This window comes from Argopecten irradians, chromosome 4 (genome assembly GCF_041381155.1).
Source record: "Argopecten irradians isolate NY chromosome 4, Ai_NY, whole genome shotgun sequence".
NCBI lineage: Eukaryota > Metazoa > Mollusca > Bivalvia > Pectinida > Pectinidae > Argopecten > Argopecten irradians.
Window position 1 is genome coordinate 29,405,874 of NC_091137.1, and position 24,581 is coordinate 29,430,454.

Sequence of the window (24,581 nt, forward strand, 5' to 3'; positions counted from 1 at the left end):
TTGTTTACTGAAAAAATGGTAAAAACACAAAATATTACTTGTTATCTCCAGTTTTAGCAGGTATAATCAGTATCTCAATAGCTCCTGAAATAAGGGATGATTTGATCAATGATTTGTTCAACACCGACACGTTATTGGCGTAGTTTGGCGTATATGGAAGTTAAGGGGTTAATGGGAGTAACAGCAAGTGGGTAGTAGTACCTTACTCAAAGTATTTCTCTTACACTGGCTTCGATAGATAACAGAAAACTGAGGCTTAATCTAAAATTATGTATTTGAAAATAAACTCTTCGTGAAAAATATTCCATGATATGCATTTCATTATGTTATCATACAATATTTACATTTAGTTTGGCGTTTACAGTTATATGAACGACACAATTACAATATCAAATCAATCACAGAACTATATACAAAATGTAATAACATCATGTTACTAAAATATGTTAACTAAACTTATTTAAGTTGTCTATATCAAAGTACAAAAATTACTCTTTCATAAGGCACACACAGTTGGTCAAACAAATAAATGTACAAAATCAAATAATATTATGTGTATTATTCACGATTTTGTTTAACATCGAACACATACTTGATATGTTGTCATTTGCTACAAGCCTCTATATACTACAGTAAACCCCGGTATATTGAACAGCTGAAACGATGGAATTGATGAGTAAATAGAGCTTTTGTCCTTAACAGTCATTATACAGAACAAAACCTATTCTTAATTATGTTGTTCAAATCTATTTTAATTAATTGCTTTTTGAAGTCAACTGTCGACATAAGACGTATGTCCGATAGTTAAACCACATGTAATATTATAAGACTATTTCATATGTGGATATGAAGGATAGGGATATTCTACCCGAGGGTCACAAAATGTATTACAAAATGTATTTTGCAACATTTTGTGATCCTGAGGTTAGAATATCCCTATTCTTCATATCCACATATGAAAGAGTATTTTTCGTTCATAACTCGACGTTTTATTGCAATTTTACAACTATAATATCCCGCCATTTTGAAATAAATTCAAAGAAATCCACGACTGGAAGTCAATTTTCCATACGTGAAAAATTACATTATATTTTCAAAACAAATTTCATTGTATGCATCTTTTATAGTAAAACCAGTCATATTCGTGAAAAAAAATTGTTCAGTTTTACCGAGGAAATAGAGATTTTGTTGACGCCGTGACGTCACGAAGCTTTATTGCATGGGTAGCTATGATATTGCCCTAGACCAGTCAGTATTACATTCGTACATTGTAGGTATGAAAGAAATTTTTATATGTCTAAGTGATTAATTTGCTTGAGATCTCATTCACGTGTTTCATAAATACGCAGGGTTGTTGTCCTAGGTATGTAAAAGGAATGGGATATATTGCTATTCGCAGCCTAAAAGTTATCCGAGAAATAGAGGATCAACATCGAGCGATATATATTCGAATTATACGGATTGACAGTAATTATAAGGACAAAGAATAATTCCACTGCAGCACGATAATTATTCCTCTACATATGTAATGCGAGAAGTGAAAGAGAAATCTACTGGATTTTCTAACCGAAAATTAGCCTTAAAAATAACATCAGACCGACAAGGAATGTTGCTGGATGAATCCTACTGGAACCAGAGGGAGATCTTGGAGCATTCGGAGCAGGAATATTTGTTGGACAGATGGAGCTCCATCCTATGTTTTCCTCCTTATTCTGTTCCTTCAGCCACTGTAACAACGGATCGAAATACTCAACCATGGGGAGGACGCTCATTTCCCTGGAACCCGTGATCACCTGCATCGCCTCTTGCCATGGTTTGGAAGAACCGAGCTCCAACATATTCCTGAAGTAATACAAAATTGGAAGAAATGACTTTGAAAAAACATGCAAAACAGATTTCCAATTGTGTTTGCTCTGATCATTAACATCAGAGATATATATTGTCCTTTTTGTGGTAGGATGGCGACATCTTTCGTGTTTTGTAGTCATGTCACTTTATACTCACAAACAAACCATTGCAGCTACAGGATTATGAGATCAGCAAAGAATATTTACAGTTTGCACTGACATGGACACAATAACCATGCTTTCTATTATTATCATTATCAGTGTATAAAGATAGCAAAACACGTGCGGCGATTCTATTGTTACGGGAATAGTCGATGGCGTAGCAACGTAGGGTCATGACCCCACTTTTGGTGGGAACATATGAATGACTAGATTCGAATCAGCTGTTCAATCAAATTGTTGACGATGACGGGAGAGAAAAAATATGGGTATGCCGCGAGAATAAATTATATTCATTTACGTGAAAAAATGTAAATATAAGGAATATATTTTTTATTTTGTTGAGGTTATGAGGGTATAATGGTAATGAAGCCCTTCACGATCATTAACGTTATAAAGATATCATTCATTTATATTTTTCAGTTGTTTATCGATATTCATTGCATTTATTTGTCATCAGCACTAGCCTTATTTCTGATTTATACACTTAACATCAGTCATTTTATTACTGAATTGACAGTCTATGGAATTTCTCATTAGGTTTAATTCATTTTCTTTTTGTCAGTAAATCAACAATTAATCATTACAGCGTAATACAATGCCATTTCTTTTATTTCTCGATATTTTTTCTTTTGTTTAAAACACTGCTAAAGCGTCGATTGCAACATTATTCATTTTGAAAACCGAAACAACAATCTTTCGGTATTGATTTTTTTAAAGATTTCGAGAAAAAATGCATAATGCAAAAAAACGCAATTCACATTTTACTTAGCTTGAAATATATTTTTATCAAGAATTTAAAGGTAGAGACAATTTAAATATAAAGTATAAAAATAACAGTATATATGATATCGAAATCAATGTTTGCCTTCCTTTACCTCAGTAAGTTGCCTGCAGAAGTTTGACGATACACGTCACATCTGTGAAGTGGGCCGGTATATCCGATCTCGTCACAAAGTGCTTTGTGCCATTGGAACTGTAGAATGTAACTCACAAAATACCTATGAAAAAAAAACATCAATAAACTGCCAATTACTTAAATGGTTTGTGGACATTAATTTCATTTGTATATCATAATTTATCAATATTATGACTGTTTCAAACCTAGCCTATCTTCTGGACTTATTCTACAGTGTACGAATTGTAATTATGTTGTAGATAAAATAATTGAAAGCGTTTCCCATTGTATAATTCTGTAATGCATCCTTAATTAATACTCTTTTTATTCTAAGAAAAGCTTAAACTTACATCATCAAAGTTTCATGACCAGCATTTCATTGTTATATTTTACACTTTTGTTGAAGACTCGGTTGTCCAAAAGGTGATTAGGCTAATCATAGGTTAACGACAATTTTCAAATCAAGCTTACTTGACATGATTTAAATACTCTCTGAAATATTCCATTCTTTACCTACTTCCCAACGATACAATCACATATTTTGTCACAAAACGGTTATAAAAATTCCATTAATCACGTGATGAAGCAATTCGCCGGTTGAACATCCGGGCTCAATGAGTTTAAATATATTATGATAAAGTACAGCAAGCTTGCCTGATGTAAGGAGTATTTCCTGGGATATGATATTTTGCGCCAGGATCGAAGTCATCCTCTGTCCTTTCCACGGGAGGAGATATACCTTGGTACTTACATCTGTAATGGAAAGATTATGCTTAATGGATTGTATGGATTTTACGAAAGTTAACGCGAAATATCAATTATTGTATACACTTGTTTCGTTCTTCTATGTATCCATGAACAGTCAAAAAGATTCTTCATATAAAATTCATATTCCTTTCTGTAAAACTTGATGTTAACTACAATGCTGACAAGCTCCTTGTGTCTTTAAAGGCTTTTATTTTTCTAATCGATTCATTTAGCATATTTTAATGAAAATCATAATAGAATAAACAACATTTTTCAAAAAATATCTGCAAACATGAAGATACCAAGTACTTAAATAGATTTGGTTGATGTCCAACTCGTATAGGTTTGTTCCTATCACCATCTACGGTTAAGGTGATGGACCGTCAGGATAAAAAAATAATAAATATGTATTTAGCCTAGATCGTTTTAACTTAATATTTTGGAATCATCGGTGATACTGACAAATAAAATTACGAGATTAAAAAAATCGTACTTTTTAAGATCTATTAATTGTGTTCATAAACCTTTTGTTATTAAATTACCTAAGGTCCCACCAATCGTGGTTGTACGTTGACGGAGTTGTCTTCCCATTAAACACACTCCAGCGCCACTGATCAATGAGGTAACCAAAGGGTAGGAAGGCTACCTTGTCTAAAGCCATCTTTAGCAGAAAGTTTAGGTCACTTTCTGTAATTAAACTTAGCTCATGGTTCAGTTTGAAAGCAAAAGCAAACAATGTATAGATTATTCTTGTGCCCATTTCAGACCCTGACCGAATTATAGAAATAAAGCTTTTATGTCTTTTGACGACTCAACTATGAAATCAAATTTCTTATTTGATTTTTTCCATAAAATAGCGCTTGTTTCTGTCTTCTAAAATACTTATTTTTACTTTTCTTTTTAAATTCTGTGGATAACCATTCAAATGCAATATCTATACCGGAATAACACTGACTCTGAACTATGACATTCTTGAAACCGCCATCCAAGTCTTAATCAACTTAAGACTATATCAATTACTGTAACTTGTTTTACCATAGGTAGATTTTAACGCTCATTGTAAATTATGATTTATTAATGCGGATATACATTAACGCAATTCGAAGGTTCAAAATTGGAAATACCTTTGTGCAAAATTTAGCGCTTTACATCAGTTAGCGCTTCAACGACAGCGCAAAAAGCTAGGAGCGCTAAACTTATACTACCGGTAAAACAACTATATGTATAACACTTACTGTCATCTGTCGGGATTTCATCTAATAGTCCAATCGCCTTCATATGTTCAGGAGTTTGAAAGGACAAACTGACAATATCAGCCATGCCCTCGTGAAAACCTGTTTAATCACAGAATGTTATAAATATATTTAAATTACGTTTTCATTAACTTTATTGAAATTAATTTTAAAACGTATTATCATATTATTGTTCTTGAAGTTTCAAGGTATACTAACAAAGTATTGAACATTTTCCATTATCAGACCAATTAGGGAGACTGATATATATCATGATTTTTGTAATTATTAACGGATTTGAAGATTTGAAAAGTTTAAGTAGCATCAAACTATATGAATCAGAATTAAACAAATTGTGTTTTAAGTGCAAAATTCAGAACAAAACCTAACACTTATTTTAATAACGTTAAACATCAGGATTTTTCGTGCTACTGACATTATCTACTCTAGTTGTGCATTTTGAAATGTCCGCGTGTTTTTAAAAGTTTTTTTATATACGATCACAAACTAAAGAAATATAAAATAGTAGTTAAATACAATGTATGCATAAAGTACCAAGACGACATACAAAATGGAGTAATTTGTACAAAGGTTTACACACATGCAGAATTTTAATTCATAGCTATACTACTAATTATTGCACCATATGCCAATGTGGAAATGAATGCACCATGCAGCATATCTGCCTAGCAAACTACTTTCGACAATAGATACTCAATGAGAAACACATACCCAAACAGACTTAAGAGGCGAACAAAAGCAGAGCGTATTGATTCAGAATATAAGTTAGTGCGTGTTTGGAGATTATTTCTTTAAACAGTAACGTAATTAAGATGTAGTTCAACTTTAGAGATCAATTGTTCTGCTTCAGGTATGGATCTCTTTAATGACTCTACAATTTATTATTTGACATAATGCTATTTTGATAAACATCAATGTAGTCATATATGTCATTGGTGAATCTTTTTACAGTTTTGTGCTTGTGCAACTAGTAGATGATGCTAATGTGCCATTCTTGCTTACATGAGTCAATTTCAACATTCTTATCATCGCATCGCAGGCAGCAAGAACATTTTTGTCTTTGGACCATTAAATACGTTCCTAAGAGGCTACAGGTGTTGCCATCTCACGTGACAACGATGTCTGATATCTGAGTCGAGTAAATTATCACTATCTACATTGATATATAAGTTACTACTAAAGAGCGCATGGACGCTAACAGGGCTAAGTAATACTGCCGAAAAATAAATGAACATTACCGGGGTTAGCTCCCCTCCGGTAGAGAACTGGTTGATTGACGTAATTTAGATAATAAATCACGTGACCCATCTCGTGATGAACAGTCAGAAGTTGACTCTCTGTTACAGTTGTGCATTGCTTAATCCTAAAAACATATAATGTATATCTTTCGATTTCATTTACTGCAAACCACTTTAAAATCTTTTTCCATTAATCTGACAAGAATAGCACAAGGAAAAACATCGTAATTTAAAGCGTAGACATATTGCATAGTTCTCGATTGCAGTTCTCATTTCAAGCCAAACACGAGACGAAAGTGCTTAATCGAATACACAAATAATGCACAGCTCTCATTGACTCCTTCTTTCAATTCTCATTTCAAAGCGAAGGCAGGAATAAGCTGGAGGGATAACAAAAGGCCTTTTTGAGTGCAGTAGTGCAATATGATGTTTACCAGGATTAGCTCCACCACGATAAAGTACAGGTTGGTTTTTGTACTCCAAAAAATAGATAACATGTCCCATTTCATGATGGACGGTGAGAAGCTGGGCCTCGGTTAGAGTTGTACATTGTTTTATCCTACAACGAAAGACTTGACATTCTGGGCAAACCACAAATAAAATATTTAAACTAGCAGGGTTGATGGTAAATAATTTAATGCCAACATTATTAATATATGAAAAATAAAATATTTCTTTTTCTTATTTTGCTTTAAATGCTTGATTTAAAACCATCCCCGATTTCTCGATATACTAAGTGGCGACTGAAATTAATCCTTTGTTGTGTAACTTGCATCATTTAGTTTACATTGGTCCGTGTTGAGGCAAGTTTGTTTCGAGAAATCGGGGCCTGGAAGCCTATGATGAGGAATGTTGCGATCAGAAGGTTTATTCTTATGACATAATAAGCAAAATAACGGTTTTTAAGTCGTGACGTATGGAAAGTCAGACGCCTTGGTGCGGAGGAGTATGACTATTAGACCTAAAATTTGGACACAATATCTCGAGCTTAAAAAAGAAAAAGGGTTATATAAGGAATTGTGTTAAATGTGGTATAATAACAACAAAATAATGAATAAACTCTTGCAGCTTCAACTCCTTTAAGATATAATAGATAATATAATCAAGCAAAATAACGAATGAATCTCCAAGAACAATTGTATGTGAGGTTAACGATCTTTAATTAGCTGATTAGTTTTCAGTGTATTTATGCATTTATAAAACATTCATCTCACAACGAATCCTATTAATTTTGTAAATTGTGAAAGCTTATACGGTTTATATTTCCAAGAAGTGAATTATTTTATTGATATGCACTTTGAAGCATATTGGCATTTTAAAGTGTCAACGTAGTGCTACAGCTAAAATAGCATTCGATTAAACCTAAGATACATCACAACACACATTCAACACATTTAAAAATGGTGAAAAACATACCACAAAAATCATATAAACATTCCTCGTCTTACATTAGGTTCGGATTTCTTAAAATATTTTTTTTCATTGTTTACCTACATAAAACATTCCTTGCAACTTAAATTATCAGTATTTATACGTTTTCAAATAAAAGGTATTAAAATACCCCAGAACTTCCATAAAAAACTGTTAAACTGGTGAAAACGATGGAAATAACGATGAAGAAATCCGGAACTAAATCCAATGACTAGGAAGTCTAAGTCCCGGTTACATTACCAGGGTTTGCCCCACCGCGATACAGACGAGGATGTTGTCTATAGGACTGAAAATAAACAACATGTCCCATCTCGTGATGTACAGTTTGTAGACTGTCATCTGTCACGGTCGTGCATTGGCTGATCCTACAAATCAATACAACTCAAACATCTTCATATGGAAACAATTATAACTGATCGTATATACCACTGGTCGTCCATCCCTGAGTTTGAACGCCACGAGGGATAGTTACAAGGTACTGAGAGGTCGGTGTTTGTTTCTCCGGGTTACGAGGACGAACTTTTTTCTGAACCTGACACGTCCTTTAATGACCCTGGATATTAATAATGTTGCATACAACAAAGCATACAAACAAACGTTGATACGGTCCTCCAACCTTGTTATTTGAACTGTTCGATGTGAAACAAATAGAGGGACAGAACACACAAAACAAATGTCATTAGTAGTTAGTTCAATAACATATTTATATCAATCTGACTTACTAAGTACTTCATCATCAAACGATGTAGCCAAATTCAACTATTTTCCACGAGTAAATAGGCTTAAATATAAAAAAGCTGTTATCGTTTTAATATCCTCCCAGCACCATTGGAATATCGCTTATATATATCTGTATATATAGCTATTCTTCAGGCAAACGCAGTTTTTAATAATAATACCTCCATTTGCACCCCTTCTAAATACACGTGGCAACTTTCTGTACGCGAGAAAATACATGATGTGTCCGATTTCATGGTGTACTATACGCAGTTGTAGTGCTGTAACTGTCGTACACTGTTTAATCCTAAAAAAGCACGATGAAATAAAGTATTATGATTTTAAATGGATTTACTGAAATGTATATGAAACTAAGTTCATATACTTTTCAGTACATCTGACACCTTGTGTAAGTAAGCTCGCATTGCTCGGACAGTCATAAAATAATTGGAAGTATATAAATGTTCAACTTTATAGATTTTTGATGTATGCATCTTGCCATACAAGTACCATAGTAGTAACAATTGGTAGTTTGTGCTCCTGACCAACGTTCAGGATACAAGGTGTGGTCAGTATAATGTGGGATTTTTTTCTTCGCGTCTTTGACTGTATGTTTGAACGAAAATGAACTATACATGCAAGATAGTTCATTATTACAAGGAGAGACGACCACAGTGTCTCAAAACACATTTCCACACGCAATCAGACAGAGGCTGTCCATAATAATTTGAACAATAATAGAGTATGACATTCAGTATAGTCAACCAACGAGTCCATTTGTAAACAAACGACGTCACCGGAGCAATAGACATTTTGAAAGCCATTTTAAAGCCTATTAATATTCTTTTTTAGTAAAGGACAATCACCTGAAGTCTTGACCATCATAGAAATCCCACGCAGAAGCATGACAAACTACGTCACGGTCGGCTGGTTTCTCGAGCATAGATTTTGACCAGAATCCTTCTGGCATAGGGTCAAGGCCGATTGATGTGAAGAACTCCTCCGCCACTCGATACATGTGTGTTATATTGTAGCCCTAAACAGAGACAATTGGATTACAATGTCAATTCCTTATATAATTGAAAGGTCAATTTAAATACGTTTTATACAAAATTTCTTAATGGTACCCAGATCAAATGTTCCCGACAATAGTTCACAAACGCGCGAATACAACGGATATACGGTAGATTGTCAAAATATTGATTTAGGGAAACATGTGTATATCACATAACTGGCTGGTAACGCCATACCACAAGTGTAATAACAATTTTGAGACGTCAGATGTAATAATGAAGTTATAATGAAAATGTAGCTTCCCCAAATTGTCTCGTAGGAGGGGAAAGTCACACTTGAGCCTGATTTCGCCTCTCTTATATCGAAACGAAGTTGAAAGTTTCGTCTTTATTTCCATAAACCCTATTTATGGGATAAATAGAATCTTACACTCGTCGCTACATAATGTGAAATTAAATAATTATTCAAAGGCTCGTAACATGTCAAATTACTGAACTTTTTTTTTTATAAATCTCATATGACATAGCCACTCATGTAAGATCCTTTATATCTGCAAAAACAAATGTCAAATGGCTGTAAAAATCGGTTTCGATGATCAGTCATTCGACCCGATAAATTTCCTCTGACAACCATTTCCATGTTACCTTTTCTATCATCTTGGCTGTGATGTCTACACTGGTGGCCTCGGGGTATGGTTCTACAATGTCGTATATATTCAGCCAGTCCTGTGACCACATGTTACCTAGGAAACAAATATTCCATGTCATAAAGGTTGATATGGTAGCAAAAACCTACTGATTAAGATATGCCGGCTGTCTGATTGTAACGTTTATCTTCAAAAATGTTTAGGTCTATATCAGATGGTTTGATTTGATGACTAGAAAAGTCACATTTAATCGATAAAAGAAAGGCGTTAATTTAAAAGAAATATGTAAAAGGCTGTTTAAGACATACATTTACTTTATCGGTCATCACTATTCTAACTATATTGGTTGGATCTTTTACATTCTGAGTAAAAGGTTGATTGACGAATATCCGTTGTTGAGGCCAAGTAATATCGAAACGTTATTTTAACAATAGTGATAGTGTCAAACACAGGCAAACTAATGCAATTACCAAACAAATGAGCGGGAATGTGCCCGTTGTCAGGGAAATACTGTTCCCCATATTGCTTCATCAACTTCCGGCGGACATACGCATGGAGGTTTTCATATAATGGACGGAGTTGTTCGTACAGATTTTTAACATCCTCCTCAAACGTCGGTGTCTCGTACCAAGACCTCCAGTACTCTCCTGTGTCGTTGTAACCTGGGGATAACAATCACATGGCATCATGTTATGATATTTAATTAAGCCTGAGTGTCAGTATATAATTAATATGATATCCCTGGTGTAAGAGAAACATATATAGTAGTAAAATCTACGGAAGGCGAACAATCAACTAGAGACCGAACTCAATTTCTGTTAACCAAATTTCATTGGGGGCCGATTAATGTTCGCAATATCAGCGCTTAGCACATCAACAGTCATAAGACCAGATGTTTCACTGATCACTCAGTATGAAGATATATTCCACGTAATTTGTTTTGGCAAAGATCTAAAAAAAAACCCACCTGTACTAGTTTTGCAAATAAGATTATATTTGTTATAAAACAGGTCTATTGCTTTTCATTTGAAATATTTGAAATGCAATTTTGCGATCGGCAATTTTACTATCCCATTGAAAAGAATATTAATTTGAATATTAATTATGAATGTTACAACTAATTTGTAATAATATTCATATATTTATAGTAAAAGTGTAATTACTTAAGGTATTAGCTTCGATAGATTTTGTGATTTATTGCATGCCAATAACTTAGTCAATCAAAAGTGTTTGCATCATGGATAAACATAGCGTTAAGTCACACTATTAATAGCTGCATGCATGGTATGACAAAATGTCCAGAAACGTTATGCAAGTAAATATTTGGTCAACTTTTTTCTGTTCGACCGCAACGAGGTGTCTTGAAATTTTGTACTTAATCTTTTGCAATGCACACTTTTCGAAATCATACATATATTGTGTATGAATAATAATTTCGCGAAGATTGGAAACGGTGATGTGTATACGTCATACCACTGAAGGCGATGGCCTCGTTCATGACGTTGACAAAGTCTGTGTACTTTGATCTCATTTTCTTTCCTGAAGCGTCTCGCCATCCTTTCCAAACAGCCACCAACTCCTGATAGTTCCTACTCTTCGCCATCAAATCCGTCAGACCTGGATTATCAGAAATGTTGTTATTGACATAAATAATATAGTTAGGATAAGGAAATATGATATTGATATGCATTGCTGATGGAAGTTTTGTATACATTCAGTGAGTATCAACGTTTTCTGTTGTATATGCTGGATTTCCCTTTTTCTATCGTGCTTGATAAATAATACAATACCTATAGTAATGTCCAAGGAACACATATAAATTCAACTTTTTTACGCTTACAAAATTTGCCTGTGGTTGAAAAATGAGCATATTTTGAAAATTCCGGAATGCATTCAGGAACTAGTTCAATGTTCTATATTTTGTATGTTGCATGCTACATTGTATGTCAAGAATGTGTGCCCGCAATATCCTCAAGAATGCTAACAAAACTTAGAATCTTACAATACAAACTGAGCCTGAGCATTTATTATTGATGAGTTGAACTTAAATTCGTCATTATCTTAATTTAATACATCCGTCGTGTTGACTAAATGAATACCGAACTACCTAAATGATGTATCAACACACATTTATATGTAAGCACACCACTCTGTTTACTTTACCTCCATACAGAATTTAATACTCATGAGTCAAATGCTACTTATATTTGACAGGTTTGTGTCCACGCATATTTCAGCATCATTACAGCCTGTACTGTTTTGACATATTTTTCACTTATTTATCTCTTTTCTTATATTATATAAAAGGTCCATGACGTTTACGAATAAAATTTTATAAATAACAATTGTAATCACGGAATATATATACCAATGGCCAATGATGGAGTTAAAACAAAAACGCCAAGATCACCTGTGTAAATCAGGTGTTATCTGTGTGAACAAGGATGGTTTCTGTCGCTGTTTTACCGCGTGGCGTAATGATAAAGAACTACTTTGCGGTAATTAAGACAACACCGGACCACAGAAGACGGGTCGCGTTATTTGCAATTGTCCCCGACGTAAAAATAAATGCAGCATTGACGATAAGCTAATTACTTTTAGAACCCTACAAACTTTTCCACAGACTCCTTTTGCAATTACATTTAAACATTCAAAAGCTATTTTGGTAAAGGTATACCATTCACAATCAATGTACATGATTTTGTACTCGTATAGAAGTCTGCAGTCTTAGGCTATGTCATTCAGGATGAGCATACACGTCCTCGTTTACGACTTTATCTGTTCTTAAACCAACTTATACTCGTACAACCCCAGATATTGTCATTTTGGAACCTGCGACATTAATTTCACATACTATGTAGACGTTAAACCCCGACTACATAAGGATTGCTCTGTCTATTTTTGGACTTACCTGGTTCTAGGGACAGACAGCCTTTACCGAACTCCGGTAGACACACCTGACCGGTACTGTATATACCTGTCAGCTCAGCCTCCAGTGTGGATATCTAGCGAAAATCGATACCGAAATGAATATCTAGGTATAGAATTTATTCATGTTGTGATATAGTGATTAAAATTGACATTAAGTTATCCAATATAATTCAAAATGTCAAAATATGTTTTTAATACAAATATAGGTGTTAAGCACGATACATAAACAGCTAATTGTTTACTAGGAACATAAAACATTTCTTATTTTCTATCGTCCCATTTGTACTGATGGCCTAAATGTCCATGAAACATTTTATTCTACATAAATGACCACAGGTGAAATTCTATTCCCATTTTTGTTTACTCAAGGTTTTAACTGACATTTTGACTGACAACTTTATTTTAATAAAACACCTGCTGATCATTCCTTTAGAACTTATCACCAATTCCATACTTACTGATTTCAGTTTCTCAGTGTCGTTTATAGCAGCAAACCCTAAGTCAACAAGTTTCTTGAACTGCCGTTTAACATCCGGGTCTGTGAATGTGTTCCAATTAGGGAATCTTGTGCTGATGTTTCTAGCAACTTCTTTGGAAAATTCTGCAGATTCCAAGTTAACTGCTGTCTGCAAACAAGATTGTCATTAAAGAGTAGTTATATCATTCATAATACATGTACAAGCCTTGGCTACTAATACTACTTAAACACTAGTAAGTCGAATCCTAGATGTAGTTTTTCTTCTGCTAGGAAAAGTGGTAAAGGGAAATATGTTGTATTTGGCACAACTTTCATACTCATGTCTTTACACCTACATTACAATGACACTTTTCAATCTCATCAACCACTGTTTGCATTTATGAGAGCATAATAGTTAATAATTCATTGACGTCTCGTCTCGAAATGATTACTCTGCTTTTAACGATAATGATGGGAATTTTTAAAAAGACAAGATTCTAAATAAAATTCCATGTGTTTAAATAATCCGAGTCGACATTTTGTGTACATAAATATCAAATGGAAAATACATACTCGGCATGAAGCACTAGTCATGAATGGAACACAAACTTATTTTTAAATTTGTATGCGGTCAACGATACTTGTGCATTATACCGTGTACTTCGATTTTATGACATTTTATGCCGTGGTGAAAGGATTAAAAATGGTTCTTTTCTCAGCGGTCACCTGCCCGATCATGAGGGTTTTCTCCGGCAATTTCGGTGTCCTCCCACTCTGAGACCCCTCTAACGCTTTCATCGGGGCCATCGAAATTGATTTGTATGAGTGATCCTATTACTTGTTTTGCAATTGATGTAATATAAGTTGATGTAAATTGTGAATGTCTTATATCATATTTATTCTTATATTTTAATCGGAAACCATCTCGGTCAATATAACTCTTTTGAGTTCATATCATATCATATTCAAAAAACCCAGGCCATAATTGTATAATGCATTATAAAGTGGTAGATAAACGTAGTATCCTTGTAAAATTGTTGGGGACAACTAAGCAGTGTTGTTATTTTTAAGAACAAATTTTACTTTTTATGTCATACGTCATTTTTTTACCTTTAATATACTATAAACACAATCAGCATGAGAAACTCTTCATGTATGCTGCTATCAATAATCATATAGCCCTTGACAACTATCTTTATTGACACCATAAATACTAACGCCCCAATTTCGTTAAATAAAGATAGCATTAAGAGCCTGGAAACAAATAATCAGTGATTGGTACATAGTGAAACCGTACTATAACGGTTATAATGTAATTAGATATTATGTATGGTAACGACATCGACATTCCTGACACTGTCGACCTTTACAAACACCTCCGTAGGAAGTGCTGGAAATCATAATCGGGTCTTGTGTCTTGATATGATACAATATTGAAAGCATATTTGGATATACAACTAATACATATTGGTATTTATAATACTAATATTTCATTGAACACCTACCTATACTTTTAAACTTTTTCTGATCCTCTGAAATATTTCAAAAGTGAGAAGCGTAATTAAGACGCAGTAGGAAGGGTTTGGGAGTAGATATATCGTTTATGTATTTTGGTTTGTTTCTGTTTTAAATCATTTAAACAGTCAGTGTCATTTAAGGACATAACACGTCTTGAAAATGACAAAATGTTGGAGTTTATCCGAAGAAAACCACCAACCGTCGACAGTACTGAACAAATGGTCCTCATAGAATTATAATTAGACACACAATATAGGGCTTAATTAACCATTCGGACAAGTTTGGGTGATTTATAAACGTACGAAGATAATAATCATAAACAGAATCCGGTTAAGCTAAAATCAGAACCTTTTGATTAAGCAAATAATAATTACATTTTGCTTGTTACGAGCATTTTCATTGGCTTAAAAATTTACTTTATCAGCCCATAAAGGAAAAAATGGCGTCGCCGTTTATAACGTTGCTTCTGATTGGCTGAGATGACGGCGTAATGATTTCATAGACAAAAGAGTCCCATAATGAATTTTGAATATTGAAGAGATTATCTTTAGTAAATTGAATTATAAGGATTAATTTGAATATATTTTTTATGTTATGGAGATATAACACAAAAATCTGAGTGTACTCTCATCATAAACCGCTTCGCGGTTTATTTAGAGTACACTCAGATTTTTGTGTTATATCTCCATAACATAAAAAATCTATTCAAGTTAATCCTTAATTAATCAATTAATACCGTTATTAATTAAAGCTTAATACAACAGGAAGATATACATGTTATTCATGGCTATAGGTAATTTCTTCTAATTATATATGTAAATAACTATTTACAAGTGTTTTCAGTAATGTGTGTGATTTGTGTTAATTCTAAAAAAATGATTGATTATATAAATATTCTTTGAAATATGTTTCTAAATTGTATATATAATACATGCATCACATGCAGACATGTGGAGAGGGCATATATAGACTTTGCCTGCTGCCCGATCCAGAATTAAATCTTTCAATTTAATAAAATATTTTGAAATGAAAAACGTTCGAAGATGTTGTGATCTCCGCCCAATATATCTCTGATCTTTTTGTTTGTTTTATTTAAATAATTAACGTCCTATTAACAGCCAGGGTCATGTAAGGACGGCCTCCCATGTATATGGCGTGAAGCGTGTATGTAGTATTCGGTGCGTGTTTTGGGAGACTAAGCGACATTCGAACTAATCCCACACAGATAGAGGTCCTATATTTCTGTGTCGAACATCTTCACCATTTGATTATGTATTACACATCACACAGAAAAATAACTTGTGATATTAGCTTGTATAGTATATTCAATATTTCTTTTTTATAGACTGTTACGAATTGACCGTTTTAAAGATACAAGGGCTTCAATGGGCTTCAATTTAATTGCACAGTGCATAACCCCGCTAGTGGCTTATTGACAAAGGATTAGTTACTATTCCGAGGTCCTAAACATTTTCTTTATAAAGATACGAATCAGGATACTGGCGTATCTTACATTAATTCATGAATCTTTTTTGTACGAATTAATTGTCTCTTTTGATGACTTTTACAAATGTTAAATGTCATTTTGGAAATAAAATATGCAAAATATTTAATCACAATACAAAATGAAATATTATGCGATTTTACCCTGTTGTAACAGTATAGGCAGCAGATTACGACGAGCACTACGAATACATATACAAAAGATACGAACGTTTACTTCCTTCATCTAAGCACATAAATAGCCTCGTCATGTTTGAGTTATTAGAATTAAGATGTGAATAATATCTACCAGTCCCTACCATGTTCCTGGAAATACACCAACCACATATATTCATTATAACACAAATCTTCTAAGTTATAACAAATCAAAGTTTAAGTTATATCATATCTTTATAAAAGCAGATAAAGTGACTGCCTTATTTAAATTTCAAATAGGTATTGACGATCTGACTCAATAAGTAATACATATTCATGTAATAACTATGGATAATATTATTGAACCCACCACATACGACCTTATGTAAGGCTTCCAAACTATAAGTAAATCACGATAAGTATAGTACGGAAATAGAACATTTCAAAAGACTTAAAGATGCTCCACCGCTGACAAATGGTATTTTTTCACTCTTAAAAACAGGAGCAGACGATGTAGTATTTTTACTTCAGTTACAAAAGTTACTTACTTTACACCATTACCACCATTGAAAAGTTTGAGCTTTTAATTTTACTTCAAGTTAAATATATGAAAAATAATGAATTGCATACCGAAAAAAATCTGTGTCACTATATCCTATATGGAATAAAGTACTGATTGCGCATGCACCAAAGGCGAAATAAATTATTTTATATTATTTTTGTGTTAATTATGCATATACATACACGATCAAACACCCATTATTATTCAAATGATGAATATCATTTATGCTCTCTCGGCGGTGGAGCATCTTTAAGGTTATTTACTTCATTTATGTTTGGTCAAATCTGGACTAGACCACCATCTCAATAAAGAAGATAGAGGCCACTAGGTATTGTGTGTTGTAAACCATCTCTCTTTCGTAGCTGCAACATTCCGTAGTTCCGCGGAAAAGATTTATTTTGGCAAACTAAAAAAAATCATTTAATGTTATTAAAGTGAATACAAATTCACGAAAAATATTTTTGCTTATCTAGTAAGGTTGTTTTACTGTATGAATTTAACGCCTTATTATCATTATAATTAATTGATGTTTGGAAGTTTTACTGTTTTATCGTATGCTTTTAACGGGACATAACATATTATTATATGGCTCTTCCCTATCAGTATAGTTCACCTAGATCTCATACATAAACTGTCAGTCTTAAAGATCAAAATCGGAATATAAATGAGCCAACAGGTTAAAACATAAGTGTCTGACATGAACAGAGGCTTTCAGTATTCACTATCTCTGAATGCCGCCTTCATAAAAAACACTTAAGAATTTAGCTCAGTCCTTTCTTCGGACATCACGTGAATAAGTTATAAATGCTGTTAATTGAGTAATTAATCTCATTGAACAATCACATAGCATAAGCGTTTTATTTTATTTGGTGAATAGATATATGACAAATTAACAACATTTAACGCGTAATAATTTTTTTAAGTCCTGTTCCTTATGTTTCTCTATTTATGTACATGTATCTGCCCTTGCGGGTTGGTATTGGATATGGCGCTATGAGTTCACTCATTGTTTGTTTGATTATTTTAACGTCCTATTAACAGCCAGGGTCATGTAAGGACGACGTCTCATGCATGCAGTGTGTAGCGTGTGTGAAGTGCGAGGTGAGTGTTTTGGGAGACTGCTGCAGTATGAAATAATGACGTCAAAATGGATCTCACAAGGGAGATAACTATGTATACAAAGACGGAATAGGACAATGAAATATAAAATATGTTGAAAACAATGATCATATAAAACTTAATATTCGATGTTTTATAGAGGGGGCGGGGTCAGTACCTTGAATTAAGATGCTGCACTTTTGCATCTGTGACTATTAAGTGCATATCTTATTATCTGTTACCTGTCTTTGTGGTCTTGCAATATGACGTAATCATTTCTGACCCAAATTCAAACAACAATCACTACTAAATCGTTTTAGATTGTTACGTGGTTATATATAAATCACATAATCTCCAATCATGTGCTACCCATAAACCATTACAATGGTCACATATATACTATTTAAATTGAAGAATGGGTTTTAATATTTTATCATGTCACTGGCAATATAATATCTCGGAAAATTTGTTTTTGATATTTTGCTGATGTTATGGTAACAAACAATTGGACAGTATGTTAAACCTATAACCAGAGGGCCTGTGTCGCTCACCTGGTTTGTAATGCCAAGTAATGTTCTGTATACAGGTTTATTGTTTCTTTTTTGAAGGAATTTTAATATTAACCTCTCAATCCCCTATTGAGCCCCACCCCTCCTGCCCCCAGGGGATCAGAGCCAAAATTTATACAAGTGCTGTTCCCCTTCCCCCAAGGATGTTTATGGCCAAATTTGGTTACAATCCAAGCAAAACTCTAGGACAAGTAGTGATTTATAGGATTTACCTCTATTTCCCCTATTAGGCCCCAACCGTCCTGCCCTGGGGGGGGGGGGGGGGGGGTCCCGGGGGGGGGGGGGGGGGGGGGTCAGAGCCAAAATTTATACAAGTTCTGTTCCCCTTCCCCAAGGATGTTTGTGGCCCCAAATTTGGTTACAATCCATACAGAACTCAAGGACAATTAAGTAGCGATTGATAGGATATACCTCTACTTCCCCTATTGCCAAGTAATGTTCTGTATACAGGTTTATTGTTTCTTTTTTGAAGGAATTTTAATATTAACCTCTCAATCCCCTATTGAGCCCCACCCCTCCTGCCCCCACCCCTCCTGTCCCCCCACCCCCGGGGGTCCAGAGCCAAAATTTATACAAGTTCTGTTCCCCTTCCCTTAAGGATGTTTGTGGCCAAAGTTGGTTACAATCCATGTAGAACACTATGACTAGTAGCGATTTAAAGGATTTACATCTACTTCCCAAAATGGGCCCCGTCCCTCCTGCCCACGGAGGATCCAATTGGTTACAATCCATGCAGAACTCTAGGACAAGTAGTGATTTATAGGATTTACCTATGTTTACCCATATTTGGCCCCGCCCCTCCTGCCCTCGGGGGGTCAGAGCAAAATATTTTACAAGTTCTGTTCCCCTTCCTCCAAGGATGTTTGTGGCCAAATTTGGTTACAATCCATGTACAACTATATGATTTGTAGCGTTTAAAAGGATTTACCTCTATTTCCCCTATTGGGCCCTGCCCCTCCTGCCCCCGGGGGACCAGAGCACAAATTTATACTAGTGCTGTTCCCCTTCCCTCAAGGATGTTTGTGACCAAATCAAGTTTCATTTCATTCAGAACTCTATGACTACTAGCGATTTAAAGGATTTACCTTTATTTCCCCTATTGGGCCCCGCCCCTCCTGCCCCCGGGGGGTCAGAGCAAAATTTTTTACAAGTTCTGTTTCCCTTCCCCCAAGGATGTTTGCGGCCAAATTTGGTTACAATCCATGTACAACTATATGATTTGTAGCGTTTTAAAGGATTTACCTCTATTTCCCCTATTGGGCCCTGCCCCTCCTGCCCCCGGGGGACCTGAGCACAAATTTATACTAGTGCTGTTCCCCTTCCCCCAAGGATGTTTGTGACCAAATCAAGTTACATTCCATTCAGAACTCTATGACTAGTAGCGATTTAAAGGATTTACCTCTATTTCCCCTATTGGGCCCCGCCCCTCCTGTCGCTTTGGGGGCGAGCCAAAATTTATACAAGTTCTGTTTCCCTTCCTCCAAGGATGTTTGTGGCCAAATTTGGTTACAATCCATGCAGAACTCTAGGAGAAGTACCGATTTATAGGATTTACCTCTATTTCCCAAATTGGGCCCCACCCCTCCTGCCCCCCGGGGGGCGAGCCAAAATTTATACATGTTATGTTTCCCTTCCCCTAAGGATGTTTGTGGCCAAATTTGGTTACAATCCATGTAGAACTCTATGGCTAGTAGCGATTTAAATGATTTACCTCTATTTCCCAAATTGGGCCCCACCCCTCCTGCCCCCGGGGGGCCAGAGCCAAAATTTATACAAGTTCTGTTTCCCCTTTCCCAAGGATGTCTGTGGCTAAATTTGGTTACAATCCATGCAGAACTCTATGACTAGTAGCGATTTAAAGGAAATGTTGACGGACAGACGGACGGACGGCCGACAGACGCCGCGCCATGACACAAACTCACCGGCCCTTCGGGCCAAGTGAGCTAAAACAGCTCCTCCTTATAGAAAACTATGTACAATACAGTGTATAATCGCACATACAAATGAATAGTATGATAAAGTTATAGTGAAATGGATAGACTGATACATACTAAATACAAACAAATGTATAGTAAACAAATGTATAGTTGATTGCACGAGTAAATCTTCTGGTATCAATAACATATATATTTTCCCTCATACCTACAAGTGTAATACTGGCTGTTCCTGGGCAATACACTCATGTCGCCTGAGGCTGTATTGCATGGCTACCCATGCAATAAAGCTTCGTGACGTCACAGCGTCAACAAAATTACTATTTTTTAGGCACAATTTTAACAATTTCTTTTTAAAATTTAGAACGTTTTACTTTAAAAGATACAAACAATGGAAACTGCGTTGAAAATACCATGCATGTTTGTATGTATGGAGATTTTTTTTCGAATTTATTTCAAAATGGCGGAACTTAATAGAAGTAAAATTGCAAGAAAACGTCGAGACATGAGAGAAAAATACCCTTTCATACGTGAATATGAAGGATAGGGATATTCTACCCGAGGGTCACAAACTGTTGTAAAACCATCGGAAGAAGAGGGTAGAATATCCCTATTATTCATATCCACGTATGAAAGAGTCTTATAATCTAACATGTTACAGGCAACAAATCATATAGACTGTTGTTAGGGGTGACAAACTGCGACGTAAATAAAGAGCAAGAAAATGAAAACTGTCGATAAAAGTGTAGCTATTTGACCTAATAAATTTCTTCTTCTACTTTTCGCAACGATAATGTCCCAGGAATTAGTTAAAATAGTCGTACATACATTAAGTTTTGGTGTTTAAAACCAAAAATCAATACCTCAACACTAAAATAAAAAAAAACAAAACAATGCACAATGTAACATTTAGGTGTAACGATCCATCTATGGATGTAACTGTGTGAGATGACAAAGACCGTGATTGTATTCTATAAACCACAACTATCCATGCCACTTATAACAACTACGCACATTGTATTCTAACATCCTCCTATATGTGGAATTTAGACATTGTTGTAAATTATGAGATATTATTTTTTTTAAACTTTTTTTTGGGAGGGGGATCTATAATAAATATCCAGTACCTTCTGTATATTATTGAAGTTGATTTGTGAAAGATGGATGTGAATCGTTAATTAACTGGTAATTTATTATGAATTTAAAATCCTCTACTTTCCATACTGATCTTTTAATTTATCATCAATTCAAAATAATTGAATTTCCATTATTTACGCTCTTTTCGGTGAAGAAATGATATAATGACAACATCATCGCATATTTAAGATGATTAAGGTATATAATCGATGAATTGAGTTCTAAAATCCTTGATATAAAAATACGTTAAAATGAAATTATCATTTGTCATATGTCATTTGATTTGCTTTATTAATAAATTCATATAGAACGGCAAACTTATTACTGTAAAATATTAAATATGCATTGAAAACCACGAATACGGAATCAATATAATTTGTTAATACGTTATGTTATCTAACGCGCCGTTCGCCCCCTATAATAATACGGCAACGTCATTCACTGATAAAGTAAATGTTTAAGTCAACGGAAATGCTTGCAATAAGTAAAATTGAGTTAATGAAAATGTAGATAATGCATATCAGTTCAAGAAAGCTATAAAACTGGGTTTTTTTCCGAATGAAGATGAAATATCTGCAAAACATATAATATTCAAATATAATTATGCAAACCATTCGTTGGATCATGGAACATCAATAAACAACAATCATTGTTTTTGATGCATCGTTATAAAGCAACTATCGAAATAGCAAAAAAATGTCTGCACAAGAATTCTACCGATCAGTGTCATTTAGTATCCAAATGACTAGTCTATATATATGTTTGCTTATAATAAGATATCAATGATGTTTTATAGGTTTCAACATCAAGTAGACAGTACATACACCACAACCTTCGTCACACCTGACACATCCATCTGTCTACCGTACAGTAGAACAATACATACACTATGGTGTTAATGAGTAGGTAAACACGTGAGAGGTCAAATGGATAGAATATTTTAGTTAGGCTTTACACTGTGTATTGTTTTAACATAAGTTTAAGAGACGCGTACATACAATTCCTCTTGGTGTATCAGTATTCTTTCTCAATCACCAAAGAACTGGCACTTTCGTTTACAAATAGTGCCATAGCTAATAACGACTGAATAATTCAATGTTGAGAGTTCATGAGTAAATATTTCATAGTTACGATAATAACATCAGAAATCCTATTTTGACCACCAGTTAAATAGTACTCGACAAAGCCAGATCCATTGAGTCAAACATTTGTCATACTGTAAATCTCAGACCTGACTGGTCCAAAAGAGCAAGACTTCAAAGTGCAAAGAGAGTACCAGCCCACAGGTCCAGGCTACACCATAGCTAATGGACTAGACCAAGCGATGTTTTGATGCGTGCCAGCAAGCATTGTTTTATAGGTGTCAAAACTAAAAGAAAAGATAAGATAACAGGAAAATTTGTCTGGGCATTGTCCTCATTCTGTCAGTTTTCATCAGCAGCCTAAAATAGTACATTCACTTCTGTTTAATTGGCATTCATTCGTCAAGAACAAGTTTGCCAAACAGAGTGTTATATAATCAGTGTTTCATAATTAGGATAGAACATCAATGTTCTAAGTAAACTTGACCCGTCCATAATGTAAAAAGAAAACCAACTCTTCATCAAAACAGGTGGCTGTGATGTATAGCTGGCAGATACTGTCTGTCTTTGTCTGATGGACCCACAGCCTAATCTACATCAATCACCCTCTAATTCACGGCATAAGATGTAGGGTTGTGGATACAGACAATGCAAAACGAGATTTATTTAGTGGAAAAAAAAACAGTTTGAAAGAAAACCGATGCAGCGTAATTATTTTATGTTATACTAAATAGAATAAGCGAGTTCATGATAAAAGTTGTTAGACCGGAAGAGATAAGATTTGATACATTAGAGTAAGTGATTCAGAAATGTTGTAATAGTATTATTAAAACAAATCTTACCATTGTCTCCAGGTTTTCGTCCGTGATGTTGGTGTAATAATTCCATGATGCTTTCACGTTTTTGTTGTAAACTATTCCGGCCTTTGCATCATATTCCTGTAAAAACAATCTCCCCTCGGCCTCGGTACCGCTCTGGGCCTGTCCCCTCCTAAGGGTCAATGACATCATAACCACCAGAAAAATCCACATGGTGTTATAATTGTAAGCATATGCACATCAATTGTTTTTTTAATTAAATATGAATTTTCACCTTCAGAATGGACGGATTCCGACGGTAGTGTAGTCCAGACTCAACTCCCTAACCTTCCCTGGCACCTGTTCACGGTAAGAAAGTGTACATTATGTACGTGTATCTGAGATTACTCTCCACACGCCTAATTTGCATATTAACAACTAGGCGTCCGTTCTCCTGTGGCGTAAAGCTAACGAATGAACAAGTATAATTGTGCTACATGTGAACAAAAAATATACTACCTTTTTGCTTAATGTTACTTTATCACTACTGCACATTACCAGTCAGTAGCGATATACATTTATATGCGATTCTTATTGTGCATCCGATTTTATGAGGAGAAACAATATAGAAGTCCGCCTATTTTATAAGTTCAACGGTGAATTTAATACATAAAAAGAATAGACCACATTAACCTCGATATGTCATATCTAATTTCACTATGTGTAAGCGACTGTCTACTTCTATGTGAATTCGTTTTAAAGATTCTGTTCACGTTTGAATGAGTTGTTCGTAGAATTGACATGTACGTTATGAAGATAGTGTGTTCGGGAAATTTTAAGGTTTACAAACCGATTAGTACGCTGTTGGAAAATCAAACAATTTCACGGTGTATTTCTGTTCCTTGAAG

The 24,581-nt window shown here is 34.6% G+C and overlaps 1 protein-coding gene across 1 annotated transcript; it reads right to left on the bottom strand.

Annotated features, from left to right (window-relative positions):
- Positions 1-255: 255 nt before the first annotated feature.
- LOC138321224 (angiotensin-converting enzyme-like) lies at positions 256-24,089 on the bottom strand. The gene is made up of 13 exons (XM_069264740.1): positions 23,719-24,089; positions 13,340-13,507; positions 12,862-12,955; positions 11,424-11,567; positions 10,421-10,612; positions 9,949-10,046; positions 9,157-9,326; positions 6,577-6,701; positions 4,887-4,985; positions 4,194-4,338; positions 3,559-3,657; positions 2,885-3,007; positions 256-1,842 (listed from the first exon to the last, which is right to left on the bottom strand). Exons 1-13 carry the CDS (start codon positions 23,905-23,907, stop codon positions 1,563-1,565), a joined length of 1,926 nt encoding a protein of 641 aa, XP_069120841.1. The 5' UTR covers positions 23,908-24,089; the 3' UTR covers positions 256-1,562.
- Positions 24,090-24,581: the final 492 nt, after the last annotated feature.